The sequence below is a fragment of the Rhinatrema bivittatum genome, chromosome 11, assembly GCF_901001135.1.
Source record: "Rhinatrema bivittatum chromosome 11, aRhiBiv1.1, whole genome shotgun sequence".
Lineage (NCBI taxonomy): Eukaryota > Metazoa > Chordata > Amphibia > Gymnophiona > Rhinatrematidae > Rhinatrema > Rhinatrema bivittatum.
Genome location: NC_042625.1, coordinates 84,958,342 through 84,985,399, shown reverse-complemented (window position 1 = coordinate 84,985,399; position 27,058 = coordinate 84,958,342). Strand labels below are relative to the sequence as shown.

Genomic DNA, 27,058 nt, shown 5'->3' with positions numbered 1-27,058 from the left:
CGCCCCTTCGTTGCTTCTCCTGTGCATTCTAAAAGATGCCTCTTCGCCAACACCGGCTCCCTACTTACTGAGCCCACCTGCATGACCTGCTGGAACTGACCCAGCCTTTAGGGGATGGGCCCTCGCTTAAACGAGCCGCTAGGTCCCCTTGAAACCTCCCTTTGGCTGGAATGTTCCTTTGTGTACACCCTGTGGGAAGGCCTAGCCAGCCCCACGCTGTTTAGCCTTAACAGAGACATGGGGGGTAACCTGCATGGAGCGGCAGCTACTACCATAGGAAACTTGCTGGGCAGAGTAGATGTAGCATTTGGTCTTTTTCTGCCGCCTCTACTATGTGACCTCCGTAGACATCAATATGGTACTGCCCTCTTTAATGATAGATTTACCAAAAGGTGGAAAAACCTTTTCAGTGGCTCAGCAGGTCGGGAGCATGTGCATGGTGGGCTGTTTTTTGTTTAGGGCACAATCTGAATTTGAGGCTCTGAAAGGTGGAGCCCCTTCTAGCAGTAGCCGGGTGCAAAGCATTAGATGGTGAAAGCCTGTACACCGGTGACATCCTATCACTTGCTGGACTCTGTGTATATTTTAGACTGTGCATACTTGGGTATTGTACCGAAGGCTAGGCCTGAAGAAAGGGCAGCTCATTACTCAAGTGGCCACGCTGTGAGTTGTTTTATAAAGGGAACACGGCTAAGGCTACATCCCATGAAATCCTCCCAGCTTCTCTGGGTGCCTGGAGAGGGGGCCTAGCCAGGGCAATCCCCGACACAGTGAGAGAGACCACACACATTCTCTTCTTTTATTTGCAGCTCCCTCCTTTGATTACGCGGACATGCCAGCCCCCCTGGGAGAGTCGGAGAACACCATCACTGTGCTGCTGAGGCCTGCCCAGGGCAGGGGGGCACCTATCAGGTAGGAAGCATGCACAGAGTCTTTCTCCGGGTTTATGGCCTGGGGGGTAACTGCTTACAAGATAACCCGGGTCTTATGCTTCCTGGGAGATAACGTCCTAGGTCTGGTATATGAGGGCGGTCGGGTGAAGTTTGTCGAAGCTCGCGCTGCAAGCGAGGGAGAGGCGGTTAATGACCCAGTTTCCGAGCGCGTTTAGCAGGAATGCCAGTGGTGGAGCCGTCCTTCTAATCCCTCCGCTCGCCATTGCCTGCCCTGGTTTCATTAATCTGAGAAATTTCCAAAACCTTTATGCAGTGTTGGAGGGAGACTTTTTTTAATGTAATTAAGTAACTTTATAATTCTCAGAACTGCTAATGACTTTTCCCTTTCTCTGTTGTTTTCTTTGTCTCTTTTGCTCAATCGGTGCAGTTAGCATTTCTCCTTGCAGCAAGAGTTATTTTTGGTAAATCTTGCGTGTTTTTCCTTACCCTTTCCTAACGATGTGTGTCGGGGCAAGCTCAGCGTCTGGGGGATGGTTGCCTGCTTTCTCTTCGAAAATGGCCGTGGGGAGTTTCCCCCCTTCCGAACGGCGCGCAGGCATGACGGGTGCCGTTGCAATCCCCTCTCTCGCTCGCTGAAGCATGTGGTGGTCCGTATGCATATTTTTCCCTGTGTGGGGAGGGTAAGCAATTTTCAAGTGCCCCCCCTCCCTTTTTACATGGGTATACGGGGGGGGCCTTCTGAAACATGCTCACTCTCTCTTCCTGTAAAAGTATTGCACGGGGGGGGGGGGGGGGCTCAACGACGCTGGTCGTCTTATACCTGTGCGGGGAGAAAGGTAGGAGGGCTCGGAGGTGGGGGGTTTTTAGTTGGGGGCAGGCAGTAACGCATGCGGTTCTGAATCTTCCAAACCGAGTGCGTTGCTGAAGGGGAAAACGTAACCACGGAAAATCCGGTGAAAATCTGTGCCGTTGGGGAGGCAATTTTCAGAAGAGAAAGCAGGCGCTTATTTCCCTGTTGGGAACTGCTGCAAAAGTCTGTGGATGCTTTGCGGCTCCGCGAGCTGTCTTGGAAATCGTTTCGGTTATTGCATTCCTGCGTGATTTTTTTGAAAGAGAAGTTGGCGAGATGGTGGTGCGAACAGAAGAAGCGGTCGGTGTGGATCTCTGAAGGGTTTACCTCATTGACTGAATAATGTGTGTGCGTCTAGAGAGATCGCGATCCTGCTGCCCTGTGGCTCTCTCAAGGTTAGGGTGTTTGACCTTCTAGTACTGGAGATGGGGGGGGGGGGGGGGGGGGGTGTGGCTGCCATCAAAATGGAGCAGCACTGGTTTCTTCACTTCAGTTGATCAGGCCAGGAGGGAGCAACTCAGTCATTAGGCAGGAGATAATTAAAACCTCTATTTGGCAGTTTGTGACACATGCAGGACACACTCCAAATTGCTCTTAACCAACAATAGATTAAAAAAAAAACCTGCAAAAGGTCAATTGTCTAATTCAATCTCATTGCTGCTGATAGAGGATCTAATTCCAGGTCTGCTGTATGGTGCCTCACGAGGCAAGGAAAGCACATGAAGGGTTTTCTTTGAGGGACTGGCAGTGCTGGGCAGGCTTTGACCCATCTTACCTCCTGCCCACGGTTCTGGCAGTTCATTCCTGATCATTACATTCTCAGCTCTTCCAGCCCTGAGATAACGCACAGCTCTGCCAGCGCGCCTCTGTCCTTCCCTGCAGCTCCCCCCTCACAGTTCTGTCTACGAATCTCGCCCCTTCCCTGCAGTACTTCCTGCTGTTCCCATATACAGCTCTACCAGTGGATCTCGGTCCTGCTTTGTCATTACTGTACCTCAGTCCTGCCCCGTAGCACCCCTTCCTATCGCAGTGCTAAGATCTACACCCAGGGCTCTTCCGATGCACCTCACGCTATGACAGTGAGACCCCCCCACGCACACCCTAGGGCAGAGGGAGGGGAACACGTGCTCTCCTTCACTTAAAAAATCTTAAGACAAACCACGTGAATATATTTTTTTAAATTTTCCTGGCTTCCCTACTGAATTCCTTCTTGCACTCTGAAAGCGTCATCCCACTTAATCACTCGTATTCGTAACACGAATGTTAAATTGTAAAACCCATCTCACAGAACTTTCTTGTGATTATTTCTTTACCAAAAATGTTCTAAATATATTCTTGCAATTTGGGGCCGCACCGAAGTGTAGCTGCTCTTTATCTGTCCCCCTTCCCCCTGCTCTCGTTAGGTCTGATTGGTGCAATAGTCTGGTTGTCCCTTTGGAAACAGATACAGTTCCCCACTCTTGACCTCGCCAGTAGCTGTCATTCGCATATGGAAGGCCGTCTTCCCTGTAATATTTGTCATTTTGATAACCATTACCATACGTATGTAATGCAATGTTGTACAATGGTGCTAATTATTCAGCTACAATAAGTCCTCTGCCCCAGAGAGCTTACAGTCTCAGGGCCTGATCTACTAAGGCTTTTTCATCCTTCTGGTGAGGGGGAAAAAACAAACAAACCGCTTAGCCAAATACCTTAGGCAACAAGGAGAGCAACGATGCATGCACCCGTGTGTCAGAAGGGACTGTCCGTGGGAGAAGCATTCCCCGATTCCCCACCAGCCCTTTGCTGTAGTCACTCAGCCATGTCTCCTTTGCATTCCTCAGCGACAGCTGGCACTGGAGTTAAAAAGCGGGTGCTCATCCTTGAATCTGCTCTGGTCAACTCTTCACCAACGGGGGGTCATCACCTCACCTGGGGGGAGGGGGGGCTGATCTGCTCCTGGTTTTGCTTGCATGAGAATGTACTTCCTTCCTTTATGGGGGGGGGGTCGGGGGGGGGGGTCAGTGTTACTACTCTCTGCATGTAACGGGGCAAACGCCAGGACTGGATCGATCTCTTCAGATTAACCTGTGTGGGTGCCACCCTACGCTCTCCTTCTGCGAACGTACTGCTGAGTTCCCGGAAAACCTTTGCTATCGGGGCAGGTTACAAAAGAGCCTGCGTTGTTTTTGAAGGAGATGGGTGGTTTTAGCACGTGTGTGTGTGTTACGCAAAAACACCGCGGACCGGTTTCTCTTTGAAAGTAACTGTTAGAAGCCGCCAAGCACTTGGCATTCGCTCTTTCGTGTGGGCAGCTGAGGAAGGGGGTTAATAGTACACCCGCTTGTGAAAAGGTCACGTGTGTGTACTTTGCCAGGACAAGAGATGTTTTCAGATGGGGGCAACTTACCGGAGGGTGGGGGAGAGTGCGGGCATGTGGAAATGTTATGGAAGCTGCCCATCCCTGAGTAATTTAATTTAACCAAAGAATGAAAAGTATGTTGAGTTCACTGCCTCACTCCAGCATGCCCCGATGGGCTTTTGTAACCACATCCATTATAACTGGAATATGATGCATAATTGTACTTCTAAGCCACATCCCTACTGTGAGCTCCAGCCACTGTTAAAGAAGCATGTAGAAGCGTGTTTTTTTTTTTTTTAACTAGTGTCTGCTGATTCTGAGGGAAGAAGCCGATCCCCATTGTGCTCTCGCCAACAGAGTTAGCAAAGGACGCAGTGAACGGTGGATGTCCTCTGGCGGCACCGTGGGAAGAGCCACATTGCTTCACGCCGAAGGATCTTGAAGCCTCACCGACCGTTATCGAGCGCTGTGGTGCACCAGCTTGGTGTCAGGAAGATCTTCCGCCCCCCAAGTCTTCAAGGAGCTTGGAAACTGCTGCCCTCCCCCAGCACAACCCAATCATTAACATTTCCCTAGTGGACGAAAAGCAAAAAGCATGGATGCAGGAAGTTTATGCAGAGAGAGATGCTGTTCAAGTCTCGTAAGGCAGATATGCAAAAGATCTAAGCCTCTTGGAGTTAGGGTCCCAGATCTGCACCCCTCCCTCCCACTGCTACGCTCCTAAAAAAAAAAAAAAAAAAAGAGTGGTTAGAAGTGGGGGTTACATCAGGGGAAGTAACGTGTTGATTTCCAGATTTAGCCACCTAAATGCAGGCGAAGAACCAGGAGGCCAAATTTAGGAGTCTGTTTTCAGCTGAACCTGGGCTCCTAAATTATATCTTGAAAATAGCCACCTAACCTAATAATTTACAAAATGAATAATCCGCCTGCTTGGGAACTACCTGTAGAAAGCGAAGCACAGCAAAAAAAACGCGGACCTGATGGGTTAATAGCATGAAAACTCGTACAAAGTAGCTTAAATTTACCATGAAGCTTCAAAGGCAGCCAATACGGTGCAACAGGCACAGTCCCGCCATTTTTCCTATGGACAATATCTTGTCACAGTAGGAGCTGCAAGATTTTGAAAAGCTTGCGGGGCGATTAAATTGGTCAGTAATCAAGATGGGCTTAAGTGTGAGATCACTGTCCCTAAGCAGGGGCACAGCCCCCCCTAGACACAGGAGCTCCCATCTCTCCATTCACGCTTCCTGCCTTGGTGGCAGCTTCCTCAAGAAAAAAAGTCATCTTCCTAACCTCTTCAATGTCACTGCTCTGCTAAATATCTCATTTTAGCATCATTCGCCTCCGTGGACCTCTGTGGTATCATCTTAAATGCCGGATAGCCGTGCCAACCTCACTTCATTTAATAGCGCCATAGACTGGTGGGGGTGAAGTCCTCCCCTCTAGGTTTGTTGGAGACATCTCGCAAACAGCCCGCTGCGTGTCTCTCCGATCCGAGCAGCAGGGGGGCTTCCTGGGTCTGGAGGCCCGGGCATTGCAGTCCGTATGTCTGTCTGCAGTACTACACGCCTGCCCCTCTGTGCTCTCTGCTTTTTCAGTCAGAGGCAGATGGAACAAATAAATAGGCAGCAGAGTAAAATTACCTTCTGAAACAAATCCAATTATAGAAAACATTTCTCGCTTGTAATAAGCATAACGCTGAGTTACGAGAAACCTTTTCTACTTAATTTTTTTTTTTCTGACTTTCAAAGCAATTTAAAGCAGCAGGGTCTTCAACTCCAAATTCACCCGGAGTAAGACAAAAAATTTTAACTGCAGCAAGGGTGAAGATTGCTTTTTCTGAAGAGGTGCCTTTTTTTTTTTTTTTTTTTTAAATGATGCGGCTCATCCTCAGTTAAGTGGGAGCTGAGAGAGGCCCCTGGGATCTCCCATGGAGTATGAGGAGGCGAGGGTCCTGTGGCAGGAAGCCAGAACTACATTTGAGAAGATAAAAGGATGGCAGGGCCACGCAGTGCCATGTTAGAAGCTTCAAGGTCGATATTCATCAGGCTGGTAAAGGGTGGGGGGAGGGTTTGCTGGGTAACTTTACCTGGATGTTCTGTAGAACAGAACCCAGATAAGTGTTTTGCTGAATATGCCCAGCTGACGTTACCTGGGTGACTAGGACAACTGTTTTCTGACCAGACTCGTCCAGCTAACTTTAGCCAGAAATTGTTGAATGTTGGCCTTTGCTGGCTAAAGTTTAGCCCTACCCTTGCAATACCCCCAGTACCACTCTTTACTCTGCTAAATTTTGTCCTGGTAATGAGTTACATGAACAAACGTTATCCAGGGAGGAGGGGGAAATATTTAGATCTGGTTTTGGCCAGGTAACTTAGTTTTACCTGGGCAACCCTTTAAATATCAACCTCTTCATTTTTAATTCACTTACTAGTATGATGAGCAACCTCTGGCTCTGTCCAAAAGTAGCAACGTGATCTGAATCTGGGAAAGCTTTGACCTATTGGCCTGATGTCTATAGAAGGAAAAATATCAGGATCAATCTCCTGCTGTGTCCTTGTCAGATTCTGCTACACAGAATTTCCATGAGTCGATGCAGCAGATTTTGCAGATTTGTAAGAATCTGATGGGCGCTGCCATGGTCCTTGGAACTGGACAGAGACCACCAACGTATTTCACTCAGGCCACATGTTTAGCTCCCTACAGTCCTGAGCTGAATTTGAACTGATGACCTACAGGCAAAAAGGTTCTATAAAAAAAAAAAAAAAAAAAATTCTCCTGAGCCAGCCAGAAAGTGTCTCCAAGAAGGATGAATCAAAATAGGAATTCTGCATAAGTTCAGAGCAAATGAGTCATGGCAGTACAATTTTGTTTCTTTCCCTCTTGCTGGTTTGCGAACTGCACTGTAATATAGCACTAAACCATGCAAAGGTTGCTTTGCTAAGGTTGGATGACCTCACAGAGCCAACACTGCTGTAGTCATGTTGACCGCAAATCAAAACCAATGAGCATACGCTAAAACAGGAATATTACAAATGGACAAAGATGAAGTTTAAACACAAGCAGACATTTCTTTTGAGTGTGCAGAGTTATCGTCCCTGGACAAAACTGGATTATTTTTGTTTTTTGTAGGCTGGGATGATCTTTGGTTGAACACCAGACAAAGATGATTGAGGGAGGAATATGATAGTGATTGGCTACCAATCACTTCAAGAATACATTACAAAGTTCTCTCCCTCATTCACAAATCTATTGTAATTGAAAACACGCACTGGCTCAATCCCCCCCTTCCTTCCTCACGTCTCAAGGAGACCAATTCGGACTATCCTTCAAGGAACGTTGCTCCTACCTTAACCTCCCTGAAACTCATCAAACTTACCTCTACTACAAAAAGAGCCTTAACTCTGGCCAGCCCTTCCCTCTGGAACTCTCTGCCGCACAAACTCCGCACTGAAACATTTATGGCTGTTTCAGCAGGCCTTCACCTAAACTCCTCAATGCCTCGGCCATTTCAATAGACTTTCCCCTATTCACCCTCTGCTTCCCAAGTGCCCCTTCCCAATTTGGTTCAGTTGTTCTCCCATTAGTTCTCTTCCCCCTTCCAGTTCTTTTACCTCACTCTTAAATCACTAGTCAGGTTAGAGACCTTGGGGCCACCCTTGACTCTAGAATGAATTTCAAAAAGTTCATTAACGCTACAACCAAAGAATGCTTCTTTAAACTACAGGTCTTGAAGCAGCTAAGACTGCTCTTACACTTCCAGGATTTCCGTTCAGTGCTTCAAGCCATACTCTTTTCAAAGATCGACTATTGTAACGCTCTACTACTCGGTCCCCCCGCCTCTTCTACTAAACCTCTTCAGATGCTGCAAAACGCAGCGACCAGGATCCTTACAAACACACGTCGTAAGGACCACATCACACCAATCCTTAAAATCCTACACTGGCTACCCATCCAATATAGAATACTCTTCAAGGCTCTCACCATCATCCACAAATCCGTCTACCAGCAATCCACACTCCAACTCGCCATCCCTCTCGAACTACACACTTCTACAAGGCCGGTCAGAAACGCCTACAAAGGTTCTCTCAAGGCCCCCCCAACAAATCCTCGATCCACAACTCTATTCACAAGCGAGCACTTTCGACACCAGGTCCGCTCCATTGGAATTCGCTTCCCCCAGATATACGCCAGGAGCAATGCCATCTCTCCTTCAGAAAGAAACTGAAAACCTGGCTGTTCACACAAGCCTACCGTTGAAGGAACCTCTACTCCAACATAGACTCTCACCTTTCGACCTCTTTCCCTATCCCTATCCCCCCCCTCCCCGTCTCCAGTCCCTCCCCATTTCCAGTACCTGCCCTGACACCCCCCCCCACTGCTCACCTCCCCATGTCTCCTCCTCCCACAGGATATATTATGTTAACAATCGCCTAGGATAAATCTCTGTTTGTCTCGCTACTATATTGTTTTTCGTTAATTTTATCACTCTCCAGTTGTTATCATTTAAAATCTTTCCTGTCTTCCATCTCCCAGGTTTTTCATTCCCTGTTTAATGTAACTTTACCTTCTACTTAGTTGTTAAATTGGTTTCCCCCTGTTCTATTGTAAACCGGTACGATAAGACCTCGTCTTGAGTATCGGTATAGTAAAAGAAGTTAAATAAATGATAGAAGTGTACAAAATCATGAAAGGACTTGAACAAGTTAATGTAAATCAGTTATTAACTCTCTCAGATAATAGAAGGGTCAGGGGGCATGCCATGAAGTTAGCAAGTAGCTCATTTAAAAAAAATCGAAGAAAATTCTTTTTCACTCGGCGCAAGTTAAGCTCTGGAATTTATTGCCAGAGGATGTGGTTACAACAGTTTAGTGTAACTCAATTTAAAAAAGGTTTGGATAAGTTCCTAGAGGATAAATCCATAAACTGCTATTACGGTAACTAAGAAGCAATAGGGACTTATGATCTATCAAATGTTTTGGGTACTTGTGACCTGGATTGGCCACTGCTGGCAACAGGATACTGGGCTTGATGGACCCTTGGTCTGACCCAAAATGGCATTTCTTGTGATTATACAAATGAGAACTTCAAAGACCACACAAGTCCCCCTTTTCAGTAGGGCAGCGAGGCTGGTGTCATTCCATGATGTTTTTTCCTGGATTTTGAGACCAGCGTTTCCTCTTCCCCATGTTCAGCCAGATGTGCCATAGAATGCTGCATGATGGATCCCTTGAGATTGTCAATCTTATCCACGATATACTGTGATACATACACGAAAGCAGCAGCTTTTCCTGGGGTGCGCACATGCCCATTGCACAAGACCTTTTCTAACAAATCATTTCCTCTCAACAAGCAATTTAACTGGCTACACATCCCATGTTGCTTTCAAAGCTACATAGTGATTGCTACAGTGAATGAACAGTTTGGACGCCTCCTAGGAACGATCCTTGGCTGCTAAATTCCATCAGGTGCTGGTCCAGCGGGTGCCTAACAGGCCATTCAAGGTGAAAGCTGTTAGAATACAATGAGCAAACAAGGGAGCGAACAGACTGACACAACTACCTGGCAATCTGCCCCAGGCATGCCTAGGGAGCTATCACAGGGACAGTAAGCTGGTCATGCTCGCTGGGCACGAACCAACTGCTATGGCTTGGTTCATGTCCAGCCAACTGCCGAGGCTTCAACAGGATGTCCTAAAACGCTTCCAGCAAACTTTCAAAGGCCCTCACTCATTCCCCCCCCCCAAACCCTTTCTGTGAGGGTTCTGTGTACGCTTGATGATAACAGGGGCAGCATGTGGCAAAACCCACAGTGAGCCCTTTCTGGTGCCGGTACCTGCTGGGCTATTGCCTTCAACTCGCTTTGCCCGGAGCAAAGTGAAGCATGCTCTACCAGTGCTGCCACCTGTCCCATGTAGGGGGAGGGTACAATTCCTTATTTTGTACAGTTTTTGCTTGTTTCCCTTATAAAAAAAAAAAAAAAAAATTCCACCAGTTCACTGCAAACAAAGAATAAAACATGGTTTTTTTTCTCTTTAAAATGCCCCTCATCGCAGCTTGTATACTTGAAAGCACTGTAGGCATAGCAGGAGATAATTTTATTTAAAAAAATATATATACAATGATTTTGAAGAATATGACTGTGCTGAATGCTTTTGTGATTATATGAAAATGGTTATTAATAGTTAAAAAAAAAAAAAAAAAAAAAAAAAAAAAAAATCTCTCCCCAGAGGTACTAAATGTTAAACGCATTTGCACAATGAAACACAATGGTGCGAGATGTCCATCTCAAAGTAAAGTCGTACATCCCAAAACCAAAACACTTTGAAAGCAAGCAGAGCCCTCAAACATGATCTGAGGGTGAATTGGACCTTTTTGATATGATTAAAGACTGTCATTGTGAATTATCCTCTGCTATGTAGGAACACCGCCAGCACTGTGAAAAGCTACGAGATTGCTCTCTTGAATTTCTGAATGTGGCAGGGAAGTGATTGGAGCTTCTCTCTGAGGTTGTAACTCTTGTTAAGGCAAATTTAAAGAACATCTTCAGATCTTCATTGTCTGCTCCTTTCCGTGTTCCGAGCTCACTTTGCTCTATTCAATGAACAGAATCTCCTAGCCCCCCTGGCAGCCTCTTGCACAGCCGGGGCTGGAAATCGGGCCTCTGCTAATGCAAAGGGAGATCTCGTGCTTCCACAAGGTTTTAAGGCGGTGGTCGAAAAGAAGTGAGATTAAAGCCAGAGATTGGCACTGCAGATTGGGCAGACTGGAAGGGCCCGACGGCGGCTGCTATCTGCATATTCTGTGCCTCTGCAGGGCTTGAGGCCCGGCTCCGTCGCCTTCCTCCCCTTTGTTAGTTCTCGAATGCGTCCGGTCCTGCTCGGCGATGAGGTATATTTGCATCTAATGTAGGAAGATCGGTATAAAAAAACAAAAAAATAAATAAATAAATATCATGTGTGGCCATGGAGGCTCCTGGAAGTGCCCAGGGGCCTCTTACGTTCTCCAAAATGGCCAGTGATTGTGCACAGAAGACTCATCCGGCAGAACTTTCCATATTTTGACCACACAATGCAAAATACTTCCGTCAAAAGGTACATATCGCCTATTCCAAATATATTTTCCCATAAGCAAGTTAAAAAAAAAAAAAAAAAAAAAAAAAAAGTTCCAGATCTGTGCTGTCTAACTTTTGTGGTCCAATAAAAGATGTGACAGCTTTCAAAGTATTTTTTTTATCTCCACCCCCTCCTTGAGATCAAATCCTATACTGACCTGCCAGGCATTTAGATCCAGTAATTGTCTCTTGTTAGTCATCTTCTCTCCTAGGAAGCCTTTCCTTACTTGGTAAATACTCTTCAGCCTTATGTAACCAAGTTATTCATCATTGTACTTTTTTTTTTTTCTAGCTCTATAATATCCTTTGTAAAATAGGACCAAAGCTGAACACCATCTTTCAAAAGGGCTCGTACATTGTGATTCTGCTTGTAGCTTTTTAAAAAAAATATACAGCCAATGACACCTGGTGCCTGCCTTGTTCTGGTTTGTCATTTATTTAAAAAAAAAAATGTTTACAATTTGCAAGTCCTGCTCCTTGCGAGGTGCGCTATAACATCCACAAATTAAAACAAATATAAACATCTAGATCAAGCGGCAATGATAAATGAGCAAAGATACATAAAATACAGCAACCATTAAACAAAAATGAAATAAAATATAACCCAGAATCCTATTGAGACCAAAAGGCCTGGGAGAAAAAAAAATGCTTTCACCTTCTAAGTGTAAAATCCTCCTCTAACTGCAAGTCCAAACATAAGGTGAATGTTCACATGACCTCGCCCATCTGCGTCCTTTTCACATCAAGGGACGGCAAATTTTTTAGTCTGACGATACACTGGCGGCTGTGTCTGGGAGAGAGCGGGGGCAGTGGGAGTCTTGGTGAGTGGAGGGGATGGGGGGAGGGACTCTCCTGTAAGTCTGGAGGTTCGGATCTTCTGGAGGTTCGGACTGACGCTGTCGCTTCCGGCCGTGTGCCCCCTGCTCTCGCCGCAGCAGGCCAGCCCCCAACTCGCCAGCAGCAAGCTGGATTAAAAGCTTCCCACCCTTACAGCACGTTTGATACTATCGCTTAGGGGCGTTTACCCTCTACTTACTCAGGCTGCCAGTCTGCCTCAGTCCCTTTATGCACATGATCGTTGTTACAGCAGGAAAGTGGTAAGTCCTGCATCATCTGAAAACCTATCTAATTATTTTCAATATGTATTTTTGGGTCATCTATAAATATTATAAAGAATAAACCCTCACTACTAACCCACTCCATGTCTTGCATCTGTCCAGTTGGCTATAATCACTTGCTGTTTATATCGCTAGCATATTTCTGCCCACATGCTACTGTGCATCTAACCTTTTCAACGAGATTCATAGAAGAAACGTGACGGCAGAAAAAGACCATATGGCCCATCCGTCCAATTAATGTATCATAATTCTCATCACTTCAGAATAGCTTGGTAGCTGTGACAGCAGGTTGAAGAATTTCAGGAAGATTCTACTTGATAACATCTTTGTCATCCCCATGGACAGGTCAAGGATCTGAGAACTGAACTCACGACCCCCTGGTTTGCAAGGCCAGTACTCTGACCAGTGAGCTACAGAGCCCAGTAGGTTCTTCAAGAAACTGACTAAAATACTTTGGCAAAATCCACACACACATGATATGAACACTTTCTACATAACTGGCTACCAGACGTTTCTGCAAAGCCAGGTACAGGCCTACTACCATGAGCAGCATTGGGTATTTCTCATTCCTAGCTACTAGCAGTGCTGCAAAGGTCTCTCCTCTCCTCCATTGGAAGGGGGGCAGACTCACCCGAGCAGTGTAAGAGAGCATTTCTTCAGCGTCAGAAGGCTAGAGAAGATGCATGGGACAGTTCTGCTATAAAGCTAATGGGTGGAAAACAAAATTTAAAAAAAAATATGAATTCAAGAAAATCCGCAACAAGTATAGAGGATCCTTAGCAAAGGGGAAGTGAGGAGTAAAGATGAAGTAGGGTCTGCAGAAAGTGAGCAGACAGACCGAAAACTTGGTTATTAACTGTCGTATCTGTCTATATGTCAGTGATGACCTCTCTGCCATTGCCTTCATAAAGCCGAGCTCCAAGGGTAGAAATTTTGTCCCCCATATTTAGTTTACTTAGTCTCCGTGTGCATATATTTCTAATTTACGTTTTGTAGTTGTAGACTGTGGACTCCCAGTATGCAGGCAGATAGCAGCACCGGCACCCGCTGCTTTCAGAGTGAGAGATTCTGTTTGGGCGATGTTGACATCGGGAACCTAGACCAGTCAACTCTAAAGCACAGATAAAAAGAGAGTAAAAACTTGAAACTAAATAAATTAACATTGCATCCAGGCTGCCTGCGTTGCAGTTGGCTGCAAAACAGAAAATGATTATTTTTCTGTCATATAGATAAATGGTCTCGTTATCTGCTCCCCATATCTTTCACCTCCATAGGCTACAGTGGCATCATGCCGTTAAATGTCATTGTAGCTACTGAAAGTCACAAACTCTAACTCATTTATGATTTGGGTATCTGACAAGCTACAAGAAGACACAATTATTTTTCTTGTCTTCAGAAAAAAAAACTGCATTATTTATTTATTTTTTTTTTTTTTTAAAGAATCTCATTGAAAAAATGTGAGCTATATATTTTTCTCATCCATGAGTTTTGTGTGAATCAGAGTAAAAAATGATTAATGCTTAATTCTTGAAGATAGGGGGGATGAGAACCAAAGACCACCTTCTTTGACAGATTGATGATGAATGAAATTTCGAGAAGCTCAGGCAGGTCTTTACCATGAAAAGCAAATAGTGTCTCACCAGCTGAGGGTGGTTTTGTGGGGGGTGGGGGCTTGGTCTTTTGCTTTGAATTAGTGTTGAGAGCTGGCGGTGCTTGCAGGTCCACATCTGGCTACATGACTGGGATGCAAAGTGGGACAGAGCTACAGGCGATGCCCATTCTGCCACTTAGTCTGAGGCCCATCAGTCTACCTCTGATTTATATGCTCTCTCTGGACCACAGTGAGTGTCACTATTGTGACAAGAACAGACTGACATTTTCCTAAAACAAATCTTCAGGACTGTCTGAACTCCTGGGAAGATGGGACTCCTGGCACTAGAGCACATGGCTCTGCAAAGAACCTTGTCAGGAGCACCTCCTGCTGTCCCAACATAGCTTTGGATTTCAAATTGTTGTTTTTTTTAGATTTAATGGCTTGCCTTTTTTAAACTCGATCAAGATGAGTTACGTTCAGGTACGGTAGAGCATTCCCTACTACAAAGTACTTAAAATCTAAATTAGTACCTGAGGAAATGGAGGCTGACTTGATGTGTCTGTGCTGGAGGTAGAGTGGGGTGTGTGTACAGGGGGTGGGGTGGAAATGTGGACGAGTTAGCTTTGCAGCTTGCCAGCTGCTTTAGTTATGTTTTTCCTGTCTTTCTGCTGCTGTTGCTATGGGCCTAAGTGCTAGAAGGGTGAGAGGGGGCTTTTGGAATGGAGCCTTGGCCAACATTCTGCAGCCTCTGTTTCCAACAGGGATCACTTTTGGAGGCTCCGTTCACCAAAAAAAAAAAAAAAATACTGCCCCCAAGATTTCTAGTTTTTTGAGATCTTCCCATGGTCTTCCTGCATGCCAAATCTGGTGAACGTCCTTCCATTTGTCTGTGGACAGACAAGACATGGATCCCTTCGTTTTCATAATTCTTTCCAACATGACTTATGTTGGAAAGCATAAAAAGGGGATTTCTGGGACCAATAAAAGGTAATTCTCATGTTCGTATTGGTCCTAGAGAAAAGAAGAATGTTGCACTACATTTTCCCATACAAATGTCTAGGATTTGACTGTCCAGCCATTTAAAACTGCATTCAGCTGAACCTCACAGCAGAGTGGTGGCGTGCATTAAAAGAAGCCCATAATCCTCTAAGCTGTAGAGTGTCTCCTTAGTGTGTTTGCAAAATATGCGCAATTGTAATTACAGAGGAAAGAACCTAGCATACATTAGACAGAGCGATGGTAACTGAATGCACAAGCCCTGGGGCACTGGCAGTAATGAGGGAGAGTTTCAGGCACAGTCTGTGATAAACAACTGAGTATCTGCTTTCATCACAACCAAATGTGCATTTTAATTCTCTTTATGGCCATCACATTTCTTTGACTGGAAAATAAGCACCTTCCCCTCCTCCTCCCATCTCCTCCTCCCCCTAAGCTTTTCAGATCTAGGATGACTTCTCTGTGGGGGTGGGAGGTGGTGGGATAGGCCGATCCAGCATCCGGCAGAGTTTTTGCTGGCATTCGGAACATCAGCAGGCAGAACTCCGCCGCCCGCTTGATATCTCGGTCAAATAGGGTGGCTTCTATTGCTCTGGTTTTAAAGAAGCCTTTATTGGCTCCCAGCTGAGCAGAGGGCTCATTTTAAAATCGCTTTAATTGCTCACAAAATGTTAAGAATGGATTCCCTCCCATGGATCAGTCGAATGCTTCACATCTATACACGCGCGCTGTATGGAATCAACAGAGAGGTCTCCTTGAGGTAACCTTCTGTTTGATCTGTCTGTTTGTCCCAGGTACGGGAGCGGGCATTTTCTGTTGCTGGTAGGGTGGCCAAGGTTTCCACAGACCTGGACTGGACACTTGAGGGGAGAGGGCCCCTCCCCCTCATTTGCATATGTTTGCTCCCACTGCCCTTGTTCCTGCATCCATATTAAGTACGTGCTCACACATTTTCCCTCTCTCTCACACCCAGACAAGCACATGCTCGCTCCCTCCCTCGCTCCCTCTCGTTTAGGCCCCATACCAGATTCACTTGCACCCAGCGACGAGCCAGAGAGACGGAGTCCACGAGTCTGCAGCATCGCCCTGCGTCTTCATAGCCTGCCTCCGTGTTTCTTCCCCTTCCCGCCATGCAGACGTTCCTCCACGGCATCCCCACTCCATTAATCTCATTGACAGTCGGGCACATGATCTCCCAGTCCCGGTTTGTACCTCCTGCCATTGGCTGCGTGGCACCCTGCTTGATTGGCTGACGTAAACGCCCCTCACACCCAGGGGAGTGTTGTGATTGGCAGGAATTTAGAGTGACGGGAGCCTTCCTCCTTTGGCCACCTTGACGGGGCTGATTGGAGTCCTGCTGATCATCCCCTCTCCTTCTGGATGCTGGGTTGGGCATGAGTCCTTGTGGCTGACTGACTGGACATTAGTGTCCAGTTTACTTTGTAACCAGACATTGTCCTGTAAGGTTAAAAACTGGTCTGCTCGATCCAACCCTAGTTGCTGGTCCTATCCTCTGGAATTCTCCGCCAGTTGGATTAAGCCCCATTGAGTGCACAGAATCTTTCAAGAAGCCGTTAAAGACTTTTAAAAAAATTTCAGCAAGCCTTTGCTGATTTATTTTTTCCGCTTATCTAGTTTTATTTTGATTTTTGTATTAGGCAGCCTCTTCAGTTGCCTCAGATTTTAAATAGTCTTGTCCGAGGTGTGCTGTCTCGCTTGCTAATTATGTATGTCACCTCGTACGCCTCTTGAGAGCTTGTGGGCTTGTAGGATATAAATAAAAATCAGCTATCTGTCCAAGCGATCATCTGCAGAGGCTTCGGCTGGGTGGTTTCTGTGTCTGGTATAGGGTGGTGCCAGTGGGTGGCCTATTTTGATCTGCCACCCTCTGCTTATATCGGAGGAATAACCAGGGTGAGCAGCGAGGTCAGATGCCAGTGTTTTTTTTTTTGTGTTTTTTTTATGCTAGTGAAAACCAGATTGAAGTTTTTGGGGGGTGTGCAGCTAGAAACCCCACTCTCCTCATATCTAGGGATGTACGAATTTTAGGAAAAATAGGTGCATGAACTGAATTATTTTTCAAGCATATTTTAACTTACTTTCTGAACGGGAAATAGAGCATCGTGTCAGTCAGTCCCCCTCCTTCACATGTGCACACCCTCATCCCCCTGCCCCAAATAACTTTTCTATTTAGTGTCCTGACCACACCAAATTTTCCAGACAGGTCTGGGCATCCGAGGAAATCCTGCTGGGTAGGTTTTTTGTATTTTTTTTTTGTTTTTTTTTATTCTTATGTGCGTTCTGGAAAGGATCTGTTTAGTTCTTCATGGAAGTATTTGTTTTGTGAAGAAATGGTGGTGGTCGCTCTAAAAACGCTGAGTGGATGTGTAGAAATGCAAACTTGCCGTACATTTTGGTGAAATCCACAGGTGTCTTTTTGCGGAACTGAACAAGGCTTATATCTGCCTGATTTTTTTAAATTTTGTTGCATCCCTAACCGTCTGCTACTCGGTTGTTGCTGATCCTGCAACCTAGTGATGTTTATTTGTTTGGGAAGGCGGTCTAGAAGTATTCTTAATCTCAAAAGACCACCCAAAGTGGTGTAAAGCATTTGATAAAATCTCCAAGATTACAAAATAAAACAAGAAGATAGTCCTACACCTTCACCCTCTGCTCCCTCCCAAAAATCAATCAGGGCCAGGCCACCGCCAAAATCAGTACATGCAACCCCGTGACATAAAATGACCGAAGGTTAAGAGCCAATGTTGGGGTTTTGGGTGGCGGGGAGGGGTGTCATGTCAATAGAACAAAATGTATAATGAGACCTGTCAAAGTACAATTTCTGTTGTTCAGCAAATGTTTCATAAAAGTTTAGGAAAAGAAGAGAGTGGATGGCTAGGCGGGCAGCTTTTGCTGCTGCCCTGGGCCTCTATCCCAGGAGTTACCCCCAAGTGACAGCCCTCAGGAAGAAGAAGGGAGCTTGGCAGGAATCCTGCTGGGTTCACTTCCGTTTTCCTTTCCAGAGGGTCACTGTGAGAGGTGAGAGAGTGTCATCTCCAGCCGGAAGGATGCAGTGACCCCCCTGATGGTTGCTCCTTCATGGAGCAGTTCTTCCCTTGCTGCTTCACTTTGCAGGACATTTTCTGCGCCCAAAAGGAGAGGATTGATAAGCAATGCGAGGTCAGACTCCGCGTGTTCCTTCCTTGCCTCAGAACATGCACGGAAATGTAACAAAATTGAGTGCGGTTTTTTTTTTTGTTGTTGTTGGTTTTTTTTTAACACGGGTTGCGTTGGCTTCTGCCAGTCTTTCATCTGTCATGGTCCGTGGTGCCACAGCAAAGAGATGCAAATTGAAGCCTCAGGATTGGCTTGGTTCCTCCCAGGCTCCCCCTAGCACTTTTAAACCACAAGTGCTGTAGTCTGGCTCAGCGAGTTTCTACAGCATTGAGCTTTTTTATGTCCGAAAGCAAGACTTCATGCAAACTAGCATATCAAAAACCCCTCTCGTCTCTTCTGTGTGACCTGATGGAGTCCCTTTTCTGTGTATCAGGAATAATACGGTTTAGACTGCTCAAAAGATGCAAATTTCCTGCGAGAAGCTGTGAACTGTTCTTGTCCAGCTTGGCACCAGAGTAGCCGCAGATTACCCGAGGCGGGTATTTGCAACTGCTGAGCAGCCTGGGCTTGTGTACGCTACAGAAATCCCTTACTCTTTATTTTCTTGATTTATTCCAAGGATCTATTACTTGCTAACCCTCTGAACAAAGTACAGGATTACTCGGTGAGTTACATCCGTAAGGCAGAGAACTAGATAACATGATATATAGAGGGTGAAGGGAGGGGGAGGTATGGGTAAATAAGCTAAGGGAATGTTACAAAATAGAAAAGTGGATGAGAGGCTTACATGTGCAGGGCAGAAGGGACGGAGAACATAATATACAGTAACGAGCTTAATACAGAGGGGGTGGAGGGAGGATTATATAATAAATATACCCACGAGCAGTGAATGGAGGAGCAGGCTCTCTAAACCCCCAGGCATTGATTCTCGCCTTTGTAGCCCGACTGGACAGGCGGGCTCACGTGCGTTCTCATTCAGTTCTAAGGGAGGTGGCTACCCACCACCCTTCACTCGCCAGGTGCCCTCAATTCACCAAGCTGTCATTGGGTACCACCAATAGCCACGCTCATTCCGCTTTGCAGGTTGCTGTCAGGCAGTCCAAGTCTCCAAGGCTCTCGACGAGGGAACGTAACAAGCCTGGCTTTCAGGGTATCCACGACGAATATTCATCAGATGGATTCCCATGCGTGTGGTCGGTCGGACTAGGCTAATGTGCATAGCAAGGTTACCCTCAAAACCGGATCTGCTTGTGGCCCTCAAGGACCAAAAGCCAAGAACCTTTGGGGGCCAAGTACCACAAATGTGCAGTTGGGTCATCTACCCTCCAAGGTGGCTTGCTGCATGTATTAGTCAAAAGCCCCCCCCTAAAGAAAGGCACGTAGGTGATGTGAACAGGAGTAGGAGGTGTTCGGGGATCGATCCCGCTGTGATGAAAGATGGCGTAAATTGTGCACTTATCTACCTTCCGTTTTCTTCCATTCTTCCCTCCCTTCCCCCACCCCTTGTCTTTCTGCAGTACTTACCAAGTGATTGTGGAAGAAGATAAGCCCAAGAAGATTAAGAGGGAGCTGGGCGCTCAGGAGTGCTTTCCGGTGCCCCTGACCTATGACGATGCCATGACCCGGGGCTCTGTCCATTACTTCGGTGCCGAGCTCCCACCTAGCAGCCTCCCCGAAGCCACGCCGTTCACCGTGGGCGACAACCAGACGTACCACGGCTACTGGAACCCACTTCTGGAGCCCAAGAAGGCCTATCTGATTTACTTCCAGGCCATGAGTAACCTGAAAGGGGTAAGCACCCACGCAAGGGCCACACTTGTTGCTACGTACAAGGGATGTGCGTTCGTCTCCTCCTGGATCGGCGTCACACGCAACCTGCCGACTTCATGGTACACGCGGGAAAACGAATCGGTATGCGTGCGTTTCAAATAATATCCGTGTTTTCCACATGCACTGTAAAGTTGGGGGAGGTACGCATCCGCCGCCGATTCAGAGGGAACGAACGCACATCCCTAGTGCGTACGTTACAAGAGAGTTTAGTGTCGGTAAGTGCTGCATCATTGATAGTACTAGAAAATAAATTCACAGAGCAGGTGCGTCACAGATATAACTGGGGCAAGTTTTACCTGCCCGCTGGCCTGCCAGAGCATCACCCCCCCCACCACCACGCGCATCAGGCCCTGAGTCTTTCTGGGCTTCAGTATTAAGCTGCTTTATGCATAGCGAAAACCTGGGAAATAAACTTGTTTTATATAAATAAGACGTGATGCCTAAGCAGCGTGACTCAGCTCGTGCGCGGGGCTGGCCCTGTCGTCCTGTGGGCGTCGCGCGTGGAGTCCCGCGGCAGTCTGCGGAGCTTTTTTGCAGCTGGTCGGTGTTTCTTAGCCGACCCTCGGAGGGCGCAGGCTGGTGGTGGGGCTGATGTAGGACACCTTTTGTTTTTTCTAGGAAGGGCATCTGAGTCGGTGGGTCGACCCTCTCCCCCCCCCCCCCCCCCCCCTTTCTACAGTGGGGAAGCAGTTTCCATCCCTGTATTGAACTGAGTTATTTTCCTCTCCGAATAATCTGGCCACCTCCTTTTGTTGCCGTGATTCTCATAAGCAGACACAACATAGTAAAAGAGCTTCTGTGAACCCCCATTTATTTCCTTTCCTACTGCGAGAGACACCGTTTCCTATTTAGAAAAAACTGGGAGATCTTGAAACTTAAAAAAAAAAAAAAAAAAAAGTATTTAAATTTAGACTTTTTAAATTTTTAGGGAGAAGTGTGTGTTGCATGGGGGTTAAGCCCTCACAATCCACACCTGCAGCATTCCCCCCCCCCGGCTGTTGGGCTGCAGCAAATCCGGAGGGACAGCGCTACATAGAGGGGGGAAAAAACCAGTCTGGAAACCGTGTGTCTCAGCGTGCCCGTTCCCCCGTCTCTTTAAGGGGTTGTGGGGAGAGAGAGAGAGAGAGAGACAGCGGAAAAGGATGGAATGGGAGTTTTCGGGAACTGGCTCGCGTTCTGGCAGGGTTTCATTCTGTGCGCTCTAAATCTGTCTCTCTCCCTCCCCAGGAAACGCGACTGAACTGCGTCCGAGTTGCCCGGAAAGGTAAGCCTTGCCCCTTTCTCTTGCCGTGTGGTCTCAGCTAGGTGCGTGGCTGTGTGCGCACGCTGTGTTGGGAGGTCTCGGGGGAAGTGAATTAGGCCAGAGTACTTTGTTTCCGTGGTCCGGTTGGGGGGGAGTGGGGGAAGGCAGCAATCCTAGCACGTGTCACAAGCCAAGATAGATCTCTGCAGGCTTTTTTTTTTTCTTTCTGTTGGTTTAAAAGGGAGACCTGGCCTGTACGAGTAAATAGCATGTGCTTGTACATTTTATGTCGGCTCACGCAAAGACTTCTAAAACAGCAGAGAAGATGCAGGCAACCTGATTAATTCCTCGGCTGATCTTGTGGCAGTAAGCGCTGGCAAAGCAGCGTTTGATGTCACCGCAGCGTGCAGTAGCGCCCCATCAAAATTTCAGAGGAGTCAGTTGAGCATACAATAGATACAGGATTAAAAATGAATTTTTTTTTTTTTTAATGTTAAAAAGCCGGCTAATTAGGGCCTGGCAGTTTCCTTTTGGCTTCTAGTTCCAGGGCACTCCGGCTCTTTGCCCGTTTTTGCATGCCAGTGGCATGCATGGAACTGTAGTCCAGGTTTCCCCTAAGAGAGAAACCAGGGATACTTTTCCTTGTGCCCAATGGGGTAAAACCAGGGCGGGTTCAGTCTCTGCAGCTTGACCTAGGTACGGTGGCGACCCCCAAGCACAGCCCTCATTACTCCCCTGTGGCTGACACTTTTTTGTGTTTTTTTTCTTCCTTTTGTTTATCAGAGAAACATTTTATTTATTAGAGCCAGCAGAGGGGGAAATGCCATCTCATTACACCTATCCTGTAAAGCAGGTCCCGTCCCCCCGTCCCCCCCAAACAGAGGACCAGATTTGGGAATTGCTTCTCAAACCTGTGCCGAGGACCCTCTCAACCAGTGGGAGACTTCAGGATATCTGCTACGAATATGCAGGAGGCAAATCTGCATGCATCGGAGAACTTCGATATGCAAATTTATTTCATGCATACTCATAGCAGATATCCTGAAACCCCCAGGTGGTCTGGGAGGGAGGGTGTCCCGAGGAAAAAGGTACGAGAAGCTCCTATGGAAAGCAGGAGCTACAACGCCACGTATGCCGTGGGGTAAAGCCAAGGTGGCAAAAGGTCCCACGCCTCCTGTTCTAAGAAATAAAATGTTAGGGCACCCAGGAATAAGACCCGAGAGAGGAAGGTAACAGAGGCAACCAACAGGCGAGCTTAAGCCTCTGGCTGCTACTCCTGCTTTAAATACCTTTCTAGCACTGATGGATGCTGGAGGAAGTGTCTTGTTAGCATTTCTTTAATATCTTCTGTAAAGACCCGTTGTGTCCGTAATGAATTGGTCCGCAGCTCGAGTGGATTAGCACGTGCCCAGCAGGAGCGACTCCCCTCTCCGAGCGGAGAGGGAACAGCCAGGTTAAAATGTTAACAAGAAGAGAGGGCGTCGAAGCAGTTTTACTAATTACTGAAAGATTTATAATCACAGGGCCCGGTCTCTTCCACCTGCTTCCAGCATAAGAGGGTGAAAGAAGAAAATAGCAGCGAGGTCGTTATTAATTATTACTGTTCTGAAAGAAAATTAACCAGAACATCTCATTTACAAGTTCATTATGTTCTGGTTGCCTGGGATTTTGCTGAGGGGAAATCACAGCATGGAACTGCGTTGCAGATCAGAGCTCGGAGGGGTTTTGTTCAGCCGAGCAATTACATAACTGAATGTGAGGGAAAAAAAAAAAATTAATGGGGAGCACGGAATCGGAGAGGCAGGGCTAGAAGGGGGAGCTGAAGAGGTCATCTGGTCCATCCCCTACCTGCAGGCAGGATGCATTTCTACCTGAACCAGCTCCCACGTGTTCCTTCCCCATGCCCCATTGCCCGACTGCCTTCGCGGTTGGAAAGTTCTTCCTAATGTCTTAACCTGGTTCTCTTCTGCTGTGATTTTAGCCTATTACTGGTCCTTCCTTCCTTAGTGTTTGTTGTCCATAGTGTATCTCATGCTGCCTCCCTCAACTTACGTGTTAGAAGAATGCTATCAAGTCACCCCTCAGTCTTCTCATAGGCCATATTATCAAGCATTAAAGCTCAAATTATTTTGGTTGCAGTCCTCTGGGATTTCATGCATTTTCTGCACACCCATCTGTTTGTTTGATATTTTAGCCTGGCAGTTGCCTCCTGGTTTTAACGCCGCGAGCTTTCATTAGCAGTTGCCTGGGGGTCGTCGCCCAGTCATCACGGTGCCAGATCTTGAGCAGGGACTGCGGACCCCATGGCTCCCTTTTCAGTCTCGTGCACCCTGAGTCCAGCCAGCAGATGTCACTGAGCGATAGCTGGGGGTCCTTACTTGTGCCCCTACAGTGGTGGTCCCAAATCTCTGTCCTTGAAGGCCACAAGGCAGTTGGCTTTTCAGAGTTTCCTCAGTGAATGGGGGTATTGCACGCAGATAGATCTCATGTATATTGTGCAAATCCTGAAATCCCAACTGGCTTGTGGTCCTTCAGAGTTTGAGTTTGGGGACTGTTGCTCTACAGCAGGGGTGGCCAATTCCAGTCCTCAAGAGCCACAGGCAATCCTGGTTTTCAGGATATCCACAGTGAATATGCATGAGAGAGCTTTGCATGCACTGTCACCATTATATGCAAATATATTCATCATGGGGAATCCTGAAAAGCAAGCCTGTTCTGTGGCTCTTGATGACTGGAGGTGGCCATCCCTGCTGTACAACATCCAAAGCTTCACGAAGGAGAGCAGAAGCCGGATCATCCGTCTTTGTTCTTCCTGATATGTTGGACCCAAAATTGGATGCACAAATCTTTAAAAAGAAAAAAAAAATGTAAAAAGCACAAGTAGCAGTGAGCACTGTTAATGATGGCTTTCAGTATCCTTTTCCTGTATCTATTCCTTCTGCATTGCAGGATTTGCAGTCTTGGCACACAGTCTCATTTATTCTTAATACTGTACTTCACTGAGTTTGAGCAAAAGAGGCGTTAGTTCAGACAGTTTAACACACTTCAAATTATCCTCATTTGCGTAACACAAATCTTCACTCTGTCAGGTCCCATGAAATATGGAGAGACTGGGATCAAATGAATTGGCCATGTTCATGGAAAGAGTCCATAAAAAACCCCCAGGGAGTGTTCATTCCTTGTACTTCTGGGGCTTTAAGGCTGTGCATAATGGGCCGGACTGGTTTAAACAGGAACACCAATACTGGGCCCCCCCCAAGACGGCAAGAAACGGCGGGTTCATGGGACCATCTGTGTGAACAGTAACCCTAGAATCCCCTCCAGTCATTGATTTCAAAATTTGATAAATCCTGGGAAATTAATACGTGACTCATAAGTGCAAGCTAAATATTAACCGAGAACCCGTTTGCACCCTGGCCAGAAGGAGAAATTCAGTCCCAAAACTTGGAAAATATCGGCTACAGTCCTGTCACTTGCCCGTAGGCTTTTAAATGGAGGGATGACACAATGCGTTTTGCCTAGGTTTGCAAAAGAGATTTTGGCAGGGGCTTCAGACGTCTGTCTGCCTGCAAACACAGGCCAGCTGCATTATCTGAGGAGGGTGGGGGCGCGCCAGCGAGCATGCTGCTATTCCAGGGCCCCCCCCCCCCCCGGGTTTCTCACAGGAAGCCTGCTCGTGCCTTCAGGCTACGCATACACAGGGATTTGCCCGGGCATCCGGCGATCGTGTGCCAACGTATTCTGGGCTTCGTAAAACAGCTGCACAGTTAAGCCACAGGGGAAAGTTCATTGCCTGTCATGAAAGTCAAAGGCTCAAGGTAATAAGGTGTTGGGGGCAAGGGATGTGTTTTGGGAGCAGGGGGGGCGGTTGGAATGACTCCCAATTCTGAAGCAGCAGCAACACATGCGGCCTTTTGAGCAAACTCGCTGCTGCTTGGCTGATGGCAGAGTTAAATACCGTGGGCACTGCTGTTTTATTAATTTTTTTTTATTTTTTTTTACCCTCCTCCTCCCCCCACCCCTCCCCATAGCTGCCTGCAAAGAGAGCAAGCGTAGCATGGAGGTGACCCAGCACTCCGAGGAGATGGGTCTGATCCTGGGTATCTGTGCCGGAGGGCTAGTGGTCCTAATCATACTCCTTGGAGCCATCATTGTGGCCATACGCAAAGGGTAAGTCACTTTTGGGTTGGTTGTTTTTTTTTTTTTCCTTCGTATATTACACTGGAAGATCCACAGCAAGAACAGGAGAGAGTAGAGGAGGGAGGAGGTGTACTTCTGTGGCTAATACTCATCCTGCTAGGCTTCTTTTGGTGAGTTGGGGAGAACATAGCTATCATTTCATTAAACTTGGTGCACTGTCATTCCTGAGAGTAGCAAACGTCTCGGGGAGGGCAGGGGATGCTGCAGAGGTTATGGTGGAATGTGGATTTTCAATTGTGTGCGCTCCAGGCCCCCCCCCCCCCCCTGTCTTCCGGCTTCATCTCAATCGCCGTCCTAGAAACACCAAGACCAAATCATACCTCACGTAGTAGAGCTGGTCCAGGCAGCCCTTTCCTTCCATGGTGATAGGAACCAGTGAAGGGCAGCAAGTCACATGGGGTACAGAGCAAACCATGAGGGATGGCGTTTATTAATTAGCGTCTGCTTTATTTGCCTTGTAGTAAGTCTTATATTGGAGGAACGTTACCCTATGAAAGTTTGGGTGAGGCGACTCTCGATAAGACCAGGGGGAACGGGGACACTCTTACCTGCTGTCTATTTCATATCAGTAGTGTAACTTACCCAGGTTCACACAAGTGTTGTGAGCTGTAACAGCCTAATGGCATCTCCTCCCTGACTTACTTATACAAAGCGCTCGCAGCTGTGAGCGTTCATGCGGTCACTCCTGCTCTGACAGGCCAATGCAGTAAGATGGGCGCTCCTATCCTAACAGACGCGCAGCCACATCCCCTGTGCGCCCGATGCAATATTCAGATGAGAGAGAAGTCGGAGCGGCGTACAAAAAGGGTGCGTTAGGGAGAAATGTGCGCTTCTGCCACTCAAACATTTATTGCATCGAGTGTGCGGATGTCTAACTTGTGCATGAAGTTACAGAAACTGCAATGCCTGTGTACCAAAAGGAAAAGGAATTGCCCATGGTTTTTTAAGGTGTCCTTTCACTAATCAGCAAGCGACTTCCTATATATTTTCTAATTTTTTGTTCTAAGCCCAAATAACTAAATCTTCTACTAGTCTCTCTAAACAACCCTACCCTACGAGGGGCACATTCATTGCAACCCAGAGGTCCACATTTTTAGTTTCTCATGAGCCCTTGACTACCAGCAAACGTTACTCCACCTTCCGAGCTGGAGTTAATTTTCCCTTGTGGGTGGCCAGCCTTTGAGCGTTGCTTTCCTGCGTCGGGTGGTAATTCCTAATGTCTTCGTTTCCATTCAGTTTACGTGCATTGGGCACTATCCGGTACATGTTTTTTGGGGCACATGTTTTGGATGTGCTAACTAATCGCTTTGCTGCATTGCTGGCTAATTTTATGTGCACAGTACGTGCATTCACCCGCAAGTAAAACTGTGTGCTCAGCTGGATGCATCTTACTGCATCGGTGATCTCCATAACCTCCTTTTACTCCTGCTATGAAGGGGTTAAAAATTGCCTCCAGAGCAGAGTGCCCGAGGAGGTGCCTGAGGGCTGTCAGCAGGAAAGGGAGGTGAAAGGGACAGGAGGGGGTGCCTACAGGGCTGTAACTCTTTCAGCCTTCCCTGCAAGTTGGAATTAGCAGTAGGCTGGCTGCTGCCTTACGGATTCCCCACTGGAGTAAAGTAGGAACCGAGACATTTTGATTATTCCTCCGCTTACAAATGATTGTGCATTTTAGAATTAAAAACCTCCAGAAATGTGGTATCTGCAGAAAGGTCACATTCATGCACCTGTAAAACACAGGTGTATCCACTCAGCTCCCCAAA

At 47.0% G+C, this 27,058-nt stretch overlaps 1 protein-coding gene across 4 annotated transcripts in view; it reads left to right on the top strand.

Moving 5' to 3' along the window:
* PTPRU (protein tyrosine phosphatase receptor type U) overlaps window positions 1-27,058 on the top strand; it is a 339,580-nt gene that overhangs the window by 220,745 nt on the left and 91,777 nt on the right. For all 4 annotated transcript variants that reach the window (XM_029571024.1, XM_029571023.1, XM_029571025.1 and 1 more), the window contains 4 exons: window positions 810-912; window positions 19,543-19,816; window positions 21,083-21,119; window positions 25,130-25,268. In XM_029571024.1, coding sequence (XP_029426884.1) covers window positions 810-912; window positions 19,543-19,816; window positions 21,083-21,119; window positions 25,130-25,268 — 553 coding nt within the window. The remainder of the gene's footprint in view (window positions 1-809; window positions 913-19,542; window positions 19,817-21,082; window positions 21,120-25,129; window positions 25,269-27,058) is intronic.